The sequence below is a fragment of the Pan troglodytes genome, chromosome 1 (genome assembly GCF_028858775.2).
Source record: "Pan troglodytes isolate AG18354 chromosome 1, NHGRI_mPanTro3-v2.0_pri, whole genome shotgun sequence".
NCBI classification, from domain to species: domain Eukaryota; kingdom Metazoa; phylum Chordata; class Mammalia; order Primates; family Hominidae; genus Pan; species Pan troglodytes.
The window spans coordinates 74,195,952-74,216,477 of record NC_072398.2 but is presented as its reverse complement, the minus strand read 5'-3'; the positions used below and the strand labels follow the sequence as shown (position 1 = coordinate 74,216,477).

General features: G+C 40.0%; 1 protein-coding gene across 36 annotated transcripts in view; it reads left to right on the top strand.

Moving 5' to 3' along the window:
* RABGAP1L (RAB GTPase activating protein 1 like) overlaps positions 1–20,526 on the top strand; it is an 831,104-nt gene that overhangs the window by 712,842 nt on the left and 97,736 nt on the right. For 11 of the 36 annotated variants that reach the window (XR_010157113.1, XR_010157108.1, XR_010157115.1 and 8 more), the window contains one exon: positions 264–477. The exons of the other annotated variants lie outside the window; for them this stretch is intronic. Coding sequence is in view for 5 of the 11 variants with exons in the window: in XM_063811097.1 (XP_063667167.1) it covers positions 367–477 (111 nt within the window). In the remaining 6 variants the exon portion in view is untranslated. The remainder of the gene's footprint in view (positions 1–263; positions 478–20,526) is intronic. 36 annotated transcript variants of the gene reach the window in all.

Sequence of the window (20,526 nt, the reverse complement as noted above, 5' to 3'; positions counted from 1 at the left end):
TTGTTGTTGTTATTGCTATAGGATATTTCTAGTTAGGAAACTTTATTTCTTTTTTGAAGTTTAAAGGTTTCCAAAAATTGAATTTTCCAGCTTCTCTGTTATAAATGCAGAAGGTGTTTATAGTGTATACTTCCTGCATAGATAAGAAACCTCTTTTAGTTTCCTACTGGGGGTGAATTGCTAGCCAAGCCTGTGATAGCAGCCGCTTTTTTTTTTTCTCTCTTTCTTTCTGGATTTTTGACACTCCACCCCCTCGAACTCAGGTGGGTGTGTACACTGGCACTGAGCTGCAGTAGGATTTTTCCTTGGATAGTCTGGTCTGGAGCTGGGACAGCAGCTGCTGCTGTGGAAAGGCCAGCTGGCAAGATGATGGAAGAAATCTCCATTATGGTAGCCTATGACGCCCATGTTTTCAGCCAGCTGCACGATGAAGACTTCCTCACTAGTCTGGTGGCCATCAGCAAGCCCAGGTCTATGGTAGGTGGTGCCTTGCACACTACTCTGGGACTGTATTTTCTTTTCTAACATGATATCTATACTCCTGTAGCAACTGAGGCATAACTTGCTGTTGGCTTTGTGTTATGTCTACAGGTTTTCAAAGATTTATTTACATAATTAAACACTCATATAACAGTAGCACACTTAAAATGTTAGGCTGATGCTTTCATATATAATGAGGTTGAGAGGAATTTTAGAGTGCCAAATATCACTTTGTCTTAAGTTTCTGCCTTGTAAATATGTATATAATTATCAGGTAGGGGCTAGTTATATTTACATAGCATACAATTGAGGCTCATAGAAGTGTAACGTTTCTACCAGTGAGTCATAACATCAACTGAGAACTGAGCTACCTAAACATCAGGTAACTTTCAGGGTCTTAAATTATTACTAAGAAGAACTATTAGGAAAATAACAGTACAATTTTAGTTTGGCTTTAATATTTGTAAAAAAAATTTGCCATTCTCTCAGGATCTTAGTGTGTATGCATGTCCTGGCATAATCAAAAATGGAAGTTCTTGCAAGTGTTTATTGTTTCTTCTCTTAGATGTCATCATTATAATGGCTATTGAGTTTAAGATATCAACGATCTATACCTCTGAAACCAACTTTTTTTTGAGATGGAGTTTCGCTCCTATTGCCCAGGCTGGAGTGCAATGGCATGTTCTTGGCTCACCGCAACCGTTGCCTCCTGGGTTCAAGCGACTCTCCTGTCTCAGCCTCCCTAGTAGCTGGGATTACAGGCATGCGCCACCATGCCTGGCTAATTTTGTATTTTTAGTAGAGATGGGGTTTCTCCATGTTGGTCAGGCTGGTCTCAAACTCCTGACCTCAGGTGATCCGCCCGCCTCACCTCCCAAAGTGCTGGGATTACAGGCATAAGCCACCACGCCCGGCCCCCAAAATCAACTTTTTAACTACAATTGTAGTAACTTCTTATTATATTTAATATGACTCATCACAAACAACAGAATGAAAGAGTATATCATAACATTTAAACCTAACTAATATGAAGCCCTACTTCTCTATTTTAAGGCACAGGAACCTTAAAAACATGGCTATTTCTTGAAACAACAAATTACAAAAAATAAAAATAAAAAAATAAAGGAGAAAGCTATAGATTGATTTTAAAAGACTTAAGGGTTATATCAACCAGATGCAATAAATCAACGTTGTTTAAATGCTAATTTGAACAAAGTATAAAAAGATCTGTAAGATAATTGGGAAAAATTTGACCACTCCTTAGGTATTTAATAATGATATTAAGAGAATTATGTAATTTTTTGTGCATTGATTTTTTTTTTTTTTTTTTTGACATGGAGTCTCCCTCTTGTTGCCCAAGCTGGAGTGCAGTGACACGATTTCGGCTCACTGCAACCTCCGCCTTCTCAGGTTCAAGCGATTCTCCTGCCTCAGCCTCCTGAGTAGCTGGGACTACAGGCACCTGCCAACACGCCTGGCTATTTTTTTTTTTTTTTTAAGATGGAGTCTCGCTCTGTTTCCCAGGCTGGAGTGCAATGGCGCTATCTCAGCTCACTGCAACCTCCGCCTCCCATGTTCAAGTGATTCTCCTGCTTCAGCCTCCCTAGTAGCTGGGACTACAGGTGCACACCACCATGCCCAGCTAATTTTTGTATTTTAGTAGAGACAGGGTTTCACCATGTTGGCCAGGGTGGGCTCAAGCTCTTGATCTTGTGATCCACCCGCCTTGGCCTCCCAAAGTGCTGGGATTACAGGCGTGAGCCACGGTGCGCAGCCTTTTTTTTTTGTATTTTTAGTAGAGACGGTGTTTCATCATGTTGGCCAGGATGGTCTCAAACTTCTGACCTCATGATCCACCCACCTTGGCCTCCCAAGGTGCTGGGATTGCAGGTGTGAGCCACTGCACCCGGCTGATACTATGATTTTTTTAAATGGTCATTTAGAGATATATATTGAATAGTTTTGGATGAAATGTCTGCAGAGATTCAAAATGAACCAGTAGATTATGTGTTGATAATTATTGAAACTGGGTGATAAGTATTAATACATAGTGATTCATTATATTCTCTCCACTTTTGTAGAGATGCAGTTTAAAAGAATCAGCTGGAAGACAAATAAAAGCAAAAAGATTTGCAAAAAGCAAAACAGATATAAAACTGTAATATACTCAGTAAAACTGTAATATACTCAGCCAGGTGTGGTGGACCACTCCTGTAGTCCCAGCACTTCGGGAGGCTGAAGCAGGCAGATCACTTGAGGCCAGGAGTTCAAGACCAACCTGGCCAACATGGTGAAACCTTGTCTCTACTAAAAATAACAAAAATTAGCCAGGCATAGTGGCACATGCCCATAATCTCAGCTACTCAGGAGACTGAGGCATGAGAAATGCTTGAACCCAGGAGGTGGATGTCACGGTGAGCTGAGACAGAGCAAGACTCTGTCTCAAAAAAAAAAAAAAAAAAAAAAAAAAAAACCATAATATATTTCTGGAAGTGTTAATAGAGAAACATCTGACCTGTTGCATGCTTTCCTTGTATAATATACATAATTTATGTTTTTATAATTACATATATTATATGAAGATTATTGCCAACCCCCTAGTTAACTACAATATACACTATAACTGAATCAGGATAGGATAATCCACGGTTGTAGATAATCTTTAAATTTTATTTTAGTCATTGATTTTACAATATTCCAACATGAAAGCTTATCCAGAGAATTCAGAATATGGCCACGTGCTGTGACTCATGCCTGTAATCTCAACACTTTGGGAGGCCAATGCAAGAGGAAGAGGATTCCTTGAACCCAGGAATTCAAGACCAGCGTAGGCAACATAGAGAGACCTCATCTCTACAGAAAAAAAAAAGAGGATCTTGACAGGACCATCATAAATAAATGAAACAGAATTCTCTTTTTTTTTCTTTTCTTTCTTTCCTTCTTTCTCCCTCCCTCCCTCCCTTCCTCCCTCCCTCCCTCCCTCTCTTCCTTCCTCCCTGCCTCTCTTCCTTTTTTGAGACAAGGTCTCACCATGTCACCAAGGCCTGAGTGCAGTGGTGTGATCATAGCTCACTGCAGCCTCAAAGTCCTGGGCTCAAGCAGTCTTCCCACCTCAGCCTCTCCTGAGTAGCTGGGACTACAAGTGCACATCACTGCCCCTGGCTAATTTTTTTTTAAAGAGGTAGGGTCTTGCTATGTTGCCCAAGCTGGTTTTGAACTCTTGGGCTCCAGCAATCCTCCCACCTCAGCCTCCCAGAGTGGTGGGATTACATGTATGAACCATCACACCCAGCCAAGAGCCTCTTAAGAGGTCTGAGCTGAGTCTTCAAAAACTAACAGGAGTTTTCTAGGCCAAAGGAGAGAAGAAACAAATACAGAGATGTGAAGCAGCAGAGTATAGAGGACAGTGATGGCTGAAGAGGTGGACAGTGACCAAGTCATAGGGAACATCCTATGCTCAATAAGTATAGGACGTTGTGTGTTTGTATGTGTATGGACGCAGGCACATAAGAGACTGGGAGGGAGAAAAAAATGAATGAATTAATATAAATGTGCTTATCAGGAAACGCTCTTCCATTTGTAGATTGTGTGTATATTATGCCTCAATGCAACCCTAGCTGCACCAAAGGGAATTCCCACTCCTAACCCTGTAGCTCATTTTTAAATAGAATTTGTTGACTAATATGGAAAAGCCTTGGAGTTCTGATAGAAACACATAATATTGTTTTATATATCAAACTTTTAAATAATGCAGATCTTGGGGTATTATAAAACTTTCCGAAGATATTTAGTTTTATCAGATTTGAAATTTAAAATCATCTTTTGGAGGTAATATTTGGGTTTGGTTCATCTGGAAAAGTTATTCTAAAATTGTGCAAGATAAAAATATATATCATTTACTTTTTTTTTTTTTTTTTTTTTTAAATATGGAGTCTCGCTCTGTCACCTAGGCTGGAGTACAGTGGCACGATTTGGGATCATTGCAACCTCCGCCTCCTGGGTTCAAGCAATTCTTCTGCTTAAGCCTCCCCAATAGCTAGGATTACAGGTGCTAGCCACCATGCCCAGCTAATTTTTGTATTTTTAGTGGAGACAGGATTTCACTATGTTGGCCAGGCTGGTCTTGAACTTCTGACCTCAAGTGACCCGCCCGCCTCAGCCTCCCAAAGTGCTGGGATTATAGGTGTGAGCCACCATACCTGGCCTCATTTGCTTTTAATTCCATGTTGAATTTTTTGCTTTGAGATGAACATTTTTTCATCAAACATTTTGTTTTTTTGTTTTGAGATGCAGTTTCGCACTTGTTGCCCAGGCTGGAGTGCAATGGCGCGATCTCAGCTCACCGCTATCTCTGCCTCCCGGGTCCAAGAGATTCTCTTGCCTCAGCCTCCTGAGTATCTGGGATTATAGGCATGCGCCACCATGCCTGGCTAATTTTGTATATTTAATAGAGACGGGGTTTCTTCATGTTGGTCAGGCTGGTCTCGAACTCCTGACCTCAGTTGATCTGCCCACCTCGGCCTCCCAGAGTGCTGAGATTACACGTGTGAGCAACTGTGCCCAGCCAAGATGAACATTTTAAATCAAATGAAAGAAATTCTCAGATTCTCTACAGTATAAAATTGCTTCTCAATCTGATAACTGCACTGTGAAGCAAATTACACTCTTGCTAACTTATAAAATCCTCCTTAGGTTTGGGTTCATTATTAAGGGTATTTAGAAACTTTCTTAGTACAGGCTTAATTAAATATCTTTCTGTAATTGGACTTTGTTGCATAATGGGAGGTGTTTTGATTCCTTGAATGGTAAAAATCCGATTAAATACAGTGGTTCTCAGGTGTGGATACTGCATTTTTTTCTTATTCATAAGTAACCCTGTGTCTTTCTTATGTTTTTGGTAGGAATCTGTAGTAAAATATACATTGCAAGCTGTTACACACACAAAACTGAAAGAAAATTTGACTAAACAATACCTGCTGTTGCCACATGTTATGTATGAAGGGGATTTTTCTTTTCTATTCAATCGTTTAAAGGCTTTAATTGTTTATGACCCACTAAATTGAATTGAGAAATCTCTCTATCCACACTTTGGAAAATATGATTATATCCTATTGAGTCCTTAAAAGTAAATGATGATGCAAGAAAATCACAGACCCCTTTACATAAATTACAGATAAGAAAAAACAACAAGGAAGCCAAGCATAACTTCTTACGTCTTCCATATCATACACACATGAGCAAACTAAGAAATTACCTAGACCAATATTGTTTACTGTGATAACCTAAACAAAAGCCTAGTCACTACTAGCAGAACATAAGAACTTTTTTTTTTTTGGAGACAGAGTGTGGCTCTGCCACCCAGGCTGGTGTGCAGTGGCTTGATCTCTGCTCACTGCAACCTCCGCCTCCCAGGTTCAAACAATTCTGCCTCGTCCTTTTGAGTAACTGGGACTACAGGCACACACCACCATGCCTGGCTAATTTTTGTATCTTTAGTAGAGATGGGGGTTTCACCATGTTGGCCAAGCTGGTCTCGAACTCCTGACCTCAGGTGATCCACCTGCCTCGGCCTCCCAAAGTGTTGGGACTACAGGCGTGAGCCACCACGCCTGGCCTCTACTGGGGGTTTTAAAGTTACACAGTTCTCAGTTCAAGTTTTAGATTCGCTACTTACCAGTGAGCTAAGTAACTTCTCTAAGCCTTGGTTTTCTCATCTGAAAACTGAGAGACATAATAGTATTACCTCATTGGAATACCATGAGGTTATTTGAGAGCACTTGTAAAGTATTTAGCACAGTGAAAGCAGTAACTAATTGTCTCCTTTTCTAATAAGGGAGGAACTAATCAGACTATTTGGAGAAGGTCTAAAGGAAGAAGTGGGATGAATAGGTAAGGCACCCTGGAGACGCAGGAGGAGTTGGGAGGACAAAAGGAGAAAATGAACTAGTTGGGTTACCCTGGAGAATTACTTTGCTTGATTAGGGAATCACTATCAGGATACCAGTCCTACAGGAAACTTGAAGCCTTCTGCCCTGAAGATGGTGCTGAAGATCTTAGGTTTGAGCTCAGAAGGGTGGGAAGGCAATGTAGAACCAATAGAAGGGAGTATATATAGGCCAAACCTTCTGATGAGTAGATGAGATCAATTACTGCAGCAGGAATCTTGCAGTAATGAACTGGCAGGGCCCACATTGACCAAGGAAAAAAATTGTAAAGGACATTAGAGCAATGCAAGTAAAAAGAGATGACAAGTGTCTGGACTTAGACACTTGACAGTGGGAGTGTAAATAAAGAGATTAGTCTACACATGTTGGTTAGTTCTCACAAAGGGAATATACATTAATATTATTTAGGAAGAAGCAGCAACTGATGTTATGAGAAGAGTAAATGATTGAGATAAGTGAAAATTAAGCTTCCAGCCATACAAAAGTGGAGATTGCTATAGTGTTAAAAGTCTTTGGGAATGGGAAAGTTAGGTTATCAAGAATAGAATGGAGGAAAAATGACCCATTCTGGCTTTACCATGTTCCACATCTAGAAATTCAAGGTCACAGTATCACGGTAAGAGAATTGATTGTCCAGTGGTTAGAACACTGCCCTTTAACAAAAGCCATTTAATCAGACTAACACATGGCTATACTATATTGGCACTGGATAGATATTCTTCACTGACAGAAACCAAAATAGCAGCACTGTGCCAGCAAAGGAAGGGAGCTCTTTCTTGGAGCTACAGTTTCTCTTTCTATAAATGGGAGATGAGGGTAAGCATTCTGTAATTACTTCCTCCTTATCGGATTGGCACAGATTTCATCAAGCATGCCAAATTAAAAAACAAAATTCAGAGCAATTCCATATGTCAGAGATGGGGAAAACAATAAAATCAATACTGTTATTTCTAAATCTTTACTAGATATACATTTCAAATATTGATTAGAATAAACATAACAAGATTCATCCATATTTTTTAAAAATGTTATCTGAATATTTTTTATTCTCATTGTTACATAGCAAGTGCACATTTTGGCACTATATCAATTTCAGTTCAGTTCAAGCATCCAACCAATCATTTGGTTGATCAGTTCTAATGAGTTAAGGTTCTTATAGTTGCAAGTAATAAAATCTTGTGCTATCTTAAATAAGGGATTTTATCACGTGGACAGCAAAGTGTGTTCCTTTAAATGCAAGGGCAGTTCATCTAGGCAACAGAGCTGGTACTGGACTGATGCTGGCAACCATTCTCCCTATCTCTTGCCATCTAATTAAAACTTCTCTCTTGACATCTACTTTATTTCTCTGTCTCCAACTTCTTGGCTTCTTTATTTCTATGGCAGAATATTGCTGCTACACAGCATCCAGATTTATAGTTCTACCATCTGAATCACAACTCCATATTTCTTTGGTGAGAATCTGACCGAATAATGTTAGGTGAGTTTTGTGATAGTATAGAGCAGAGCCCCTGAGCACACACTCAAACTAAACTGCTTGGGTCCAATCCTACCTCACTTGCAATTAGCTCTATGACTTTGGGCAGATTACTTAATCTCAAACCTCATTTTTCTCATCTGTAAAATTGGAGTCTGTAAGAGAAAGTAGTCCTGACTGAAATCGGCCAGAAGTCCCTCTCATGTTATATCTAAAGTAAACCTATCTTTAACTGCCAAGCTGTGTTTCGTGTTTCTTTCCTCTTTAACTCTTACAGAATCATGTTAGTAGTACCTGTAAGATTAAATCAAAATTAAGTTTAAATTTAAATTAAATCAGTAATATATGTAAAGCACTTAAGAAAATTAATTGTCAATATATGTAAAGCACTGGATACCTAGCACATAGAAAGTGGCATGTGTATGTTAGTTATTATTCCAAATTGATTCTTTTATTATTTATGAATGAATGAGACAAGGTCTGTCGCTCACTGCTGCCTCAACCTCCTAGGATCAGGTGATCCTCTCTCCTTAGCCTTCCGAGTAGCTAGGTGTACAGTTGCATGTCACCGTGCCTGGCTAATTTTTTATTTTTGTAGAGATGGGGTTTCACTGTGTTGACCAGGATAATCTGGAACTCCTGAGCTCAAGTGATCCTCCCCCCTCGGCCTCCCAAAGTGCTGAGATTACAAGCGTGAGCTACCACACCTGGCGTGGTTAACAGAAATTTAAAATGATGATTAAGACCAGGCGTAGTTGCTCACGCCTGTAATCCCAGCACTTTGGGAGGCTGAGGCGAGTGGATCACGAGGTCAGGAGATCGAGACCATCTTGGCTAACACAGTGAAACCCTGTCTCCACTAAAAATACAAAAAATTAGCCGGGCATGTTGGCGGGCGCCTGTAGTCCCAGCTACTCGGGAGGCTGAGGCAGGAGAATGGCGTGAACCTGGGAGGCGGAGCTTGCAGTGAGCCGAGATCGCACCACTGCACTCCAGCCTGGGCGACAGAGCGGGACTCCATCTCAAAAAAAATAAAAACAAAACGATGATTAAATTATTAAATTAAAAATAAAAACAAAACGAGATTAAATTTTTTTTTTTTTTGAGACAGAGGTTTGCTCTTGTTGCCCACGCTGGAGTACAATGGCATGACCTCAGCTCACTGCAACCTGTGCCTCCCAGGTTCAAGCAGTTCTCCTACCTCAGCCTGTGGGTAGCTGGGATTACAGGCATGCACCACCACGCCTGGGTAATTTTGAAATTTTAGTAGAGAGAGGGTTTCTCCATGTTGGTCAGGCTGATCTCGACCTCCCGATCTTAGGTGGTCTTCCCGCCTTGACCTCCCAAAGTGCTCAGATTACAGGCGTAAGCCACCGCGCCCAGCGAGAAACCAATATTACATCAAAACTCACCACAGTGCGCAAGCTGAACATGTAATCAAATTGTAGTACTCAAACTCATTGCAAGGACTTCAAGCTTATTTACAAACAGGATTTACAGCAAACAAAACAGTGTAGCCCTATAATTGTAATGCCCACAATAGGATTTCTGGCAGGCTGAAATTCAGAAGCCCTCTTATCCGACACAGTCAGGGCTGTAGTTGGTTTATAGAAAAAGTTGGTTCAGGAGAAGAAGGATAAAAATTGCTACATACTAACTTAAACATTTGTTTTTACTTAAAACTTCCATTGTCAATTTTGCTTTAAGGCCTTTAATGCTCTTTGTTTGCTTTGGAATTCTGAAATCCATATGCCTTCTAGTTTCAGTTTCCTTAAGAGGGGCAGTAAATTAATAAATGTGTCAAGCAGTCTAAGGGCAAATTTGATAGAGATTTTCATAACTTTTTTCTTTACATTTTTTATGGCAGCATTGCCACCATTTAATTCTTTTTTTTTTTTCTTTTTTTTTGAGACAGGGTCTCATTCTGTCTGGCATGCAATGGCGCAACCTCGGCTTACTGTAACCTTCGCCTCCCAGGTTCAAGCAATCCTCTTGCCTCAGCCTCCTGATTAGCTGGGATTTCAGGCATGTGCCACCACGCCCAGCTAATTTTTGTATTTTTAGTAGAGACGGGATTTCACCATTGGCCAAGCTGGTTTCAAACTCCTGACCTCAAGTGATCTGCCCACCTTGGCCTCCCAAAGTGCTGGGATTATAGGCGCGAGCCACCACACCTGGCCTCACGCTTTGGCTTTTGTCCATGTTCCATTGACCAAACAAATCAAAAGGCCACTTCCAACATACTGGAGAAGAAAAGGGTACTCCACAATAGGAGTTGTGGGAGGGGAAAGTGAGTATTTGCTGAACAATAGTTTACCACATATATAATTGACCTAACTGACCCTTCATATGATCACCATGGTTAGGTTAGCTGTGTAAAATATATAAGCACTGTGTTTCTCAATAGTACACTTATATAATATTCACAAAAATTGCACATGCACAGATTAATCATCAAAAAATGACATATACTCATTGAAAAATGAGATAAAATTGAAAATTCAGACTCACCAGTCTTTTACCATTATTCATTTTACTGGAAACTTTAAAGTGAATTGGCACTCTTTTTTCCCCATCCCTTCCAAAGGTAATTAAGAAACAGAAATCTCTTGCCAATGTTTCTAGGGTATGCCAACATTGTTATCTCAACCTGATCCATATTTATAGCCCAGGGATTTGCAAAAACTTCGGGGGATCATGGATTCCTTTGGCAGTGTAGTTAAGTCCATGGACCCCTTATCAGAAAAAAATGTTTTTAAATGTGTAACATAAAATAGATAAGACTACAAAGGAAACCAATTGTATTTAAATACAATTACTAAAATAGGCCAGGTGCGGAGGCTCACACTGTAATCCCAGCCCTTTGGAAGGCTGAGGTGGGCTGATCACTTGAAGTCAGGGGTTCAAGACCAGCCTGGCCAACATAGCAAAACCCAATCTCTACCAAAAAAATACAAAAATTAGCTGGGCGTGGTGGCATGCGCCTGTAATTCCAGCTACTCGGGAGGCTGAGGCAAGAGAATTGCTTGAACCTGGGAGGCAGAGGTTGCAGTGAGCTGAGATCACGCCACTGCACTCCAGCCTGGGGGACAGAGCGAGACTTCATCTCAAAAGAAAAAAAAAATACGATTACAAAAATAGACAGAAATCAGATTTATGATATAGTAATAAGTACTTCTTTATTAAACACATTAAATAGCAAGAAATGGTAGTGAGGCTACTATAAATGCAAAATAATTTTGAGATATATGTAATACATATAATGTGAATGAAAATATCTGTGGTATCTATAGGTGGCAAAGTCACAAATAACACGGTGGATTATTGGCTACATTTATAATGGAAGGAATTGATAAATTTCAGTTAGAGGTTCAGGAAAGTAGCTTTTTTCCATCTAAGTTCAATTCAATGAACTCCCTCCACATACCCCTAATATAACCTTTATCTGATACTGTCTGAGACACAAAGATTTTTACAAGTCTTTTCTTTCCTTACAGTGGGCTAGGAGAAATCTTGATCATGCCTTCCACTTTCTCTCTTCCTCTTAATGGTATAGAAAATTACTTGTGTGATTATTTAATGAATCTCTCATTAATCTATAACTTCCCTATGTCAGCTTTTTTTATTTTGGAAACAGAATCTCACTGTGTCGCCCAGGCTGGAGTTCAAGTGATTCTCATGCCTCAGCCTCCCAAGTAGCTGGGATTACAGGTGTGCACCACCACGCCCAGCTAATTTTTGTATTTTTTTAGTAGAGATGAGGTTTCCCCATGTTGGCCAGACTGGTCTCAAACTCCTGACCTCAAGTGATCCACCCACCTTGCCTCCCAAAGTGCTGGGATTACAGACGTGAGCCACCATGCCCGGCCAGCTATTTCTGTTTTTACCATTGTATTTCCAGCCCAGCATTGTGCCTAGGGGAATTATACACACTCTGTACATATTTAATGAATATATTGGGGGAAGATGAAATCCCACATAGTTACAATCATAATCTTCAATATGTTTGTGACAATTAAATACATTCATGTGTGTGTGTATGCATAAGATATGGAATTTATTTTTAAATCTTTTTATCCTTAGACCCATATACTAAGTTCTTATGATTGTGGAATCAGGTTAGAGTCTAGCTGAGTACTTAATTAGCCCTTTTGTTTTCTTTTTTTGAATTTTTGTTTTATTTTTTAATTTTAATTTTAACTTTTTTTTTTTTTTTTTTGAGATAGAGTCTCGCTCTGTCACCCAGGCTGGAGGGCAGTGGCGTGATCTCGGCTCACTTCAACCTCCGCCTCCGGGGTTCAAGCCATTCTCCTGCCTCAGCCTCCTGGGTAGCTGGGACTACAGATGCCTGCCACCACACCAGGCTAATTTTTGTATTTTTAGTAGAGACAGGGTTTCACCATATTGGGCAGGCTGGTCTCAAACTGTTGACCTTGTGGTCCGCCCGCCTCAGCCTCCCAAAGTGCTGGGATTACAGGCGTGAGCCACCGCGTCCAGCCCTGTTTTATTTTTATTTGAGACAGGTTCTCTCTCTGTTACCCAGTCTGGAGTGCAGTGGCGTGATAATGGCTCACTGCAGCCTCGAACTCCTGGGCTCAAATGATCCTCCTGCTTCAACCTCTCAAGTAGTTGGGATTACAGGTGCATGCCACCACACCTGGCTAATTTTTTTGTTTGTTTTTTTTTTTGTAGAGATGGGGGTGTCTCACATTGTTGCTTAGGTTGGTCTTGAACTTCTGGCTTCAAGCAATCCTCCCACCTCAGCCTCTCATAGTGCTGGGGTTACAGGCATGAACCACTGTGACCAGTCTTTCTATTCTTTTTTGAGATAGTGCCTCTTACTCTGTCACCCAGGCTGGAGTACAGTGGTGCAATCACGGCTCACTGCGGCCTCAAATGCTTGAGTCCAAGTGATTCTCCCTCCTCAGGCTCCCAAGTAGCTAGGACTTCAGGCACATACCACCATGCCCAGCTAATTTTTTCCTTTTCTTTTTCTTTTTGTAGAGAGGGAGCCTCACTATGTTGCTTTGGCTGGTTTCAAACTGCTGGGCTCAAGTGATCCTCCTGCCTTGACTTCCCAAAGATTACAGGTGTGAGCCACCACTCCCAGCCTTAATTAGCTCTTAACTGTTTCAAAAAACAAACAAACAAACAAACAAAAAAATGCAGTGATTATTTCTGTTATACTTTTATTTAGTGGTTCATTTAACATGTATACCTCCTACGTGCATAGCACTGTGTTAAGCTTTGAGACATCGTCAAAGAGATAACAGTCCAGTTTGGGAGACAGCCATGTAAACAGCCGTGTATGAGTCAGTGATGTGAGCACTGTTAGAAATGTGTAGGTGCTGTTTGTCCTATATGCTCCTGTCACACCTTGCACCCTGTGCACTAACTGAAATGGGATATTCTATCTGCTTTTCTGAGTTGTACACTGAAGTTCATTTTCCTTGTGGGTTGTTTTATTTCTTCTCTCTCTCCCTACCATAGTACCTGGCACATAGTGTCAGCAGCCAGTAAGGTTCTAATTATTGAATAAAGGAATGGTGGAGATAATTAGAGATATTTTCATAAAGATGTAGACACTTTTTAAAGTACAGGTTTTGATTTTTAAGCTCTTACAATTTTACTTTATAAATAATACATGCACACAGTATCAGAATTTCAACAAATATGAAATGATATCCAGTGAAGTTACCTACCCATTCCTGTTTTCCCAGCAGTTTTAGTAGTTTTTTTTAGAAGTATCCTTCTATAAATATTTTTATACATGCAAACAAATTTATATGTGTTCTCTTTTTTCAGAGCTCTTGGTGGCCCTTTTATGTTCTGTACTTTGCTTTTCTCACTTAACAGTATGTGTTGATTTTTCTATGTCAGTTCACGAAGGGTGTCCTTGTTCATTTGAAAGCTACATAGTATTTCACTGTATAGATTTCTATAATATGTGTAACCAACTCCCTCCCACTCTGTGAGTGTGTAGGTTATTTTCAATATTTTGCTCCTACAATACTGCAGTGAGTAATCTTATATAACATTTCACAAAAGTGTGTGAGTATATCTGTAGATTAAATTCCTAGGAGTGGAACTGCTGGGTTGAAGGATACATTCATTTGTAATTTTGGTAGATAAGGCCAAATTGTTTTCCTTAAAGGTTATATTAGTTAATATAACCACCAGCAGTGTATATCTGTGCCTATTTAAAGGTGGAAACTTTTGAACAGGAATCTAAGAAAAAATAGGAATTTATCAGGTTGTCAGGGGACGGGAAAGATGTTCCAGGCAGAAGGAATAGCACTTTGAGAGGCACGGGATAGAAAGATGGCACAAGAGGAATTTTAACTTATTCCGTCTGGCTAAAATGTAGGGGGTAGGCCAGGAAATAGAGAGTGGGAGTTGATCATGATAGGTTGTGTATGTAATGCTGAGTAGCTGATATTTTAAATTCTATAAATGAAGGTTTTGAGTAGGGAAATGATATAATAAGGTTGATTAATGTATTTTATTAAAAGAATAGCTATTTGTGTGTATTTATTTAAATTTAAGTTTGCCAAAAAGGTGTAGTCCCTAAAGATTTTTCTTGCTTTTTTTGTTTGTTTATTTGGAGACAGGGTCTTACTCTGTTGCCCATGCTCGTGTGCAGTGGTGATCAGATCATAGCTCACTGCAGCCTTGAAATTCCAGGTTTGATCCTCCCACCTCACCCTCCCAAGTAGCTGGTACTACAGGCACATGCCGCCATGCCTGGCTAATTTTTAAAACATTTTTTGTAGAGATAGGGTCTCGCTATGTTGCTCAGGCTGGTCTTGAACGCCTGGCTTCAAGCAATCCTCCAGCCTCAGCCTCCCAAAGTGCTGGGATTATAGGCGTGAGCCACCACACTCAGCCTTTTCTTGGATTTAAATGAGGTTTTCTTTTTACTAAGGATTCAAATAATATGTTGACTATAGAAAATTTTGAAAACACATAGAAATAAAAACTGAAACACAGAAAATACAGAAGTTACTCATAAGTTTACTACTCTGAGGTAATCTCCCTATCCAAATAATTCCTGTTGTCTATAAAACAATAAAAGAAAATCAATATATGTATTAGGTGGGTTAGAAAATACAAAGTGGGCCACAGTCCGGGTGGGCACGGTGGCCGCGGCGGTAGCTGGAGCCTCTGCAACTACACCTCCAACCGGCCCGGAGCCCGTGGCTTCCCTGGCTCCTGCAAGCATCTTGCGTGGTGGCTCTGGCCAGCTCCAGCACTCGGGTTGGGCCGGATGACCAGAGGCCTGTAGCTACCAGCTGCCCTCTCCCGCCTGGGCTCAGCCGCCACCTGTGAGCGAACTCAGCCCGGGACACAGCACACTTATCAATTGGGTCCCATTTTTAGCCACTTGCTATTTCAGCCATTGCTGAAAAGTCTAGTGGGAAGGAACCAAGTGGAGAGTCAGAGGGAGAAATTAGTTTCTATTTCCAGCTCCACCACTATAATCCCTGGTTGAAGAAATATGAATATCAACACGAAATTGTTCATCAGCGTTATTTGTGCCAGCTTTTTCACCTTCCAGCTTCTTTTCTACTTTGTAAGTTACTGGTTTTCACAAAAGTTTCTCCAAGTTTCAATAGTCTTAGCTTTGAAAAGAAGATTGAATGGAACTCAAGGGTGGTATTTACATGCCATTCTTTGGTGGTTGGTGTTCTTGGCCTGTACATTTTCTTATTTGATGAGGCTGCTAAAGCTGATCCACTTTGGGATGGTCCATCACTTGCAAACGTGAATATTGCTATTGCTTCAGGCTACCTCATTTCTTTGTTTTCTTTTTTTTTTTTTTTATGATGGAGTTTTGCTCTTGTCGCCCAGGCTGGAGTGCAATGGCACGATCTTGACTCATTGCAACCTCCACCTCCCAGGTTCAAGCGATTCTCCTGCCTCAACCTCTCGAGTAGCTGGGATTACAGGGGCCCGCCACCTCACCCAGCTAATTTTTTTTTTTTTTTTTTTTGTATTTTTAGTAGAGACAGGGTTTCACCACATTGTCCTGGCCCCGAACTCCTGACCTCATGTGGTCTGCCAGCCTCAGCCTCCCAAAGTGCTGGGGTTACAGGCATGAGCCACCACACCCAGCCAGGCTACCTCATTTCTGATTTGACCATTATCATTTTGTATTGGAAAGTGATTGGTGACAAATTTTTTATAATACATCATTGTGCGGCCCTGTGTGCATACCGCTTTATACTGATATTAGTGAATAAGAAGTTTAATTTGGCATAATTTCTTCAAGAATCAGATATATCGAAACATCTCTCCAGATCACCCATTTGGAATCACGATATAAATAATTATAAATGTTTTAAAAACTGCTTCAGTTCTCTTGGCCACTGAAATCACAGGCTTAGCCTGGCTGTGCGTGGATTGGCAAGCTGAATGTTTAATTATGTGGGGTGACTATTATTTTCTCTTTGGAATTTTATGCCTTTAAAATAAAATAAAATAAAATAGAAAATACAAAGTGGTTTCCAAAGACAATCACTTGTTAAGAGATTCTTGTGATTCCTCCTAGGAAGAAAGAAAAAAACAAAAGTGATGCATATACCTGCATAAATTACAGCATAATTGTTAACGTAGAGCTGTACAACAAATATCTTCTCTTTAAATATACGAATGTCTTTTAAAGACAGAAAGAACTGTTTATTTTCTTTGAGGGCCTCACTACAAGCCTTTTAGATAGATCCAGATAACATGTTCTACTTTCCCTCTTTGCAACACTTCGCTAGGAGGTACTTCCTAATCAGGATCTCGACAACTATCAGCCACATAGAATACTTGGAAGGAGGTTAACTTTTCATACTCAAAAGCTCTCTTCTGGAAGAATCCTAATATTATTAATAGCAAGTCTTCCACTTGCAGGGCCTGTTGGAACGGTTTGTGACAAATCCTTCCCAGACTGTTCTTTGAGTATACAAATTAATATCTCCAAGTCACTGATACTCTGAGCACATGCATCCTGCTGCTAGGGAAGTGCATTAAGGTACCTTCAAAACCTTTTTTCCTCTGTAATTACATCCTAAAAATTATACTGGAGGGTGGGCTGGGGTGGAGGGAAGGTCCCAGGTGCATTTACTGAGCTATCTGTCAAAGTCCACCAAGCTAGTAGATTGTGACCACAATTTTGATAATTTTGGATTCCATATCTGCAAGGCAGTGTTAAAACTACACAATACCGGATAAATGCTAGAATCAGGATAATTCCTCTAAATAGTTAACATTTAACCAGAAGCTCTACAGTGCTCTCCAACCTAACAGTCACACATTAATTTATTCCTTCATGTAAAAGAATCATTTTTATTGCTGCTGCCTGAAAGGTACAAATTGCTTGGGTGTAGGCTGCTCAGCTTCCTTCTTACTAAAGAGACAGGAAATATATCTTCCATTTAAAGTGTTAATGGCATCTGTAAATGTGTAGTCCAATTTGTTATTGACTTGAACTCTTCAAAGATTTGAGAAACAAGGTTTAACTTTAGCACTCAAGATTGTTACACAAGAATTAAATGTTTTCAATGACTACCTTTTGTAGTGTTGGGAAGGGTGCAAAAAGGAAAGAGAAGGCTGGAAAATAAATATATTTTATCTAAGAGGGCATGACTGAGTTGGCTAAGCTTTCAATTGCATTTTTCTCTTAGGAAAGACTTTCACCTATTATGTTACAATGTGTGCTCACATTTCCTGATTATGGATCGAAATGGAGCTTGGAGCACTACATTTGGTGCAGGAGAGGACTGTCGAGACTAGAACCAAGTTGGGTTTTTTGTTGTTTTTGTTTGTTTGTTTTGTTTTGTTTTGTGTGTGTGTTTTTGAGACAGTTGCTCTGTCGCCCTGGCTGTAGTGCAGTGACACGATCTTGACTCACTGCAACCTCCGCCTCCCAGGTTCAAGCCATTCTCCTGCCTCAGCCTCCCGAGTAGCTGAGATTACAGGTGCTCACCACCATGCCCAGATAATTTTTGTATTTTTAGTAGAGACGAGATTTCACCATGTTGGCCACGCTGGTCTCAAACTCCTGACCTCAAGTGATCTGCCCACCTCGGCCTCTTAAAGTGCTGGGATTACAGGCGTGAGCCACCGTGCCTGGCCCCAAGTTGTTTGTTAACAGACACCTGCCAAAAGACGAGGACTTCCTCTGAACGCTTATCAGGTCAAAACATGGTAGATATTCTACTAAAATTGGTCAAATAAGTAAATGAAATAAATGAATGAAAATTATTCATTCTTTCAAGTTTGTTTGGAGAAAATAATGGAAACCATTCAACTTGAGAATAAAGTGTTTAAAATATTTATAGGCTGTACAAATTTGAAGTGCTATTAGTATCCCACTATTAAGTGCCACTTGTTACATTCCCCTAGATAATCTAGAAGGGGCAAACAAATAAAAATAATTTAAGACAAAAGTAATAATTCCACCCAGGGTGAAATGGCATTCAGCCTATTCTAATTCTTTTTTTTTTTTTTTTTGCTTTTGGAAGATTTTTTTTTATTATTATACTTTAAGTTCTAGGGTACATGTGCACAACGTGCAGGTTTGTTACATATGTATACATGTGCCATGTTGATGTGCTGTACCCATTAACTTGTCGTTTACATTAGGTATATCTCCTAATGCTATCCCTCCCCACTCCCCCCACCCCATGACGGGCCCCAGTATGTGATGTTCCCCTTCCTGGGTCCAAGTGTTCTCATTGTTCAGTTCCCACCTATGAGTGAGAACATGCGGTGTTTGGTTTTTTGTCCTTGTGATAGTTTGCTGAGAATGATGGTTTCCAGCTTCATCCATGTCCCTATAAAGGACATGAACTCATCCTTTTTTATGGCTGCATAGTATTCCATGGTGTATATGTGCCACATTTTCTTAATCCAGTCTTTCATTGCTGGACATTTGGGTTGGTTCCAGGTCTTTGCTATTGTGAATAGTGCCACAGTAAACATACGTGTGCATGTGTCTTGATAGCAGCATAATTTCTAATCCTTTGGGTATATACCCAGTAATGGGATGTCTGGGTCAAATGGTATTTCTAGTTCTAGATCCTTGAGGAATCGCTGCATTGTCTTCCACAGTGGGTGATCTAGTTTCCAGTCCCACCAACAATGTAAAAGTGTTCCTATTTCTCCACATCCTCTCTAGCACCTGTTGTTTCCTGACTTTTTAATGATTGCCATTCTAACTGGTGTGAGATGGTATCTCATTGTGGTTTTGATTTGCATTTCTCTGATGGCCAGTGATGATGAGCATTTTTTCATGTGTCTGTTGGCTGCATAAATGTCTTCTTTTGAGAAGTGTCTGTTCATATCCTTCACCCACTTTTTGATGGGGTTGTTTTTTTCTTGTAAATTTGTTTGAGTTCTTTGTAGATTCTGGATATTAGTCCTTTGTCAGATGAGTAGATTGTAAAAATTTTCTCCCATTCTGTGGGTTGCCTATTCACTCTGATGATAGTTTCTTCTGCTGTGCAGAAGCTCTTTAGTTTAATTAGATCCCATTTGTCAATTTTGGCTTTTGTTGCCATTGCTTTTGGTGTTTTAGACATGAAGTCGTTGCCCATGCCTATGTCCTGAATGGTATTGCCTAGGTTTTCTTCTAGGGTTTTTATGGTTTTATGTCTAACATTTAAGTCTTTAATCCATCTTGAATTAATTTTTGTATAAGGTATAAGGAAGGGATCCAGTTTTAGCTTTCTATGTATGGCTAGCCAGTTTTCCCAGCACCATTTATTAAATAGGGAATCCTTTCCCCATTTCTTGTTTTTCTCAGGTTTGTCAAAGATCAGATGGTTGTAGATGTGTGGTATTATTTCTGAGGGCTCTGTTCTGTTCCATTGGTCTATATCTCTGTTTTGGTACCAGTACCATGCTGTTTTGGTTACTGTAGCCTTGTAGTATAGTTTGAAGTCAGGTAGCGTGATGCCTCCAGCTTTGTTCTTTTGGCTTAGGATTGACTTGGCGATGCAGGCTCTTTTTTGGTTCTGTATGAACTTTAAAATAGTTTTTTCCAATTCTGTGAAGAAAGTCATTGGTAGCTTGATGGGGATGGCATTGAATCTGTAAATTACCTTGGGCAGTATGGCCATTTTCATGATATTGATTCTTCCTATCCATGGGCATGGAATGTTCTTCCATTTGTTTGTGTCCTCTTTTATTTTGTTGAGCAGTGATTTGTAGTTCTTGAAGAGGTCCTTCACATCCCTTGTAAGTTGGATTCCTAGGTATTTTATTCTCTTTGAAGCAATTGTGAATGGGAGTTCACTCATGATTTGGCTCTCTGTTTGTCTGTTATTGGTGTATAAGAATGCTTGTGATTTTTGCATATTGATTTTGTATCCTGAGACTTTGCTGAAGTTGCTTATTAGCTTGAGGAGATTTTGGGCTAAGACAAGCCTGCTCTAATTCTTTAATCTATGTAGTAGTTGCTTATATATTAAACGTGTGAAAATCATATGAAATCATTGTTAATTCATACTGAAATATTCACTTACCTCTGATCTATTTAAGCCAAGCTAATAGGTTTCAACCTGTTTCTGACCTCAGGAGCCTGGACCCACCTATGCTAAGATAAAAGCCATGATGACTGTGGCAACAGTGTTG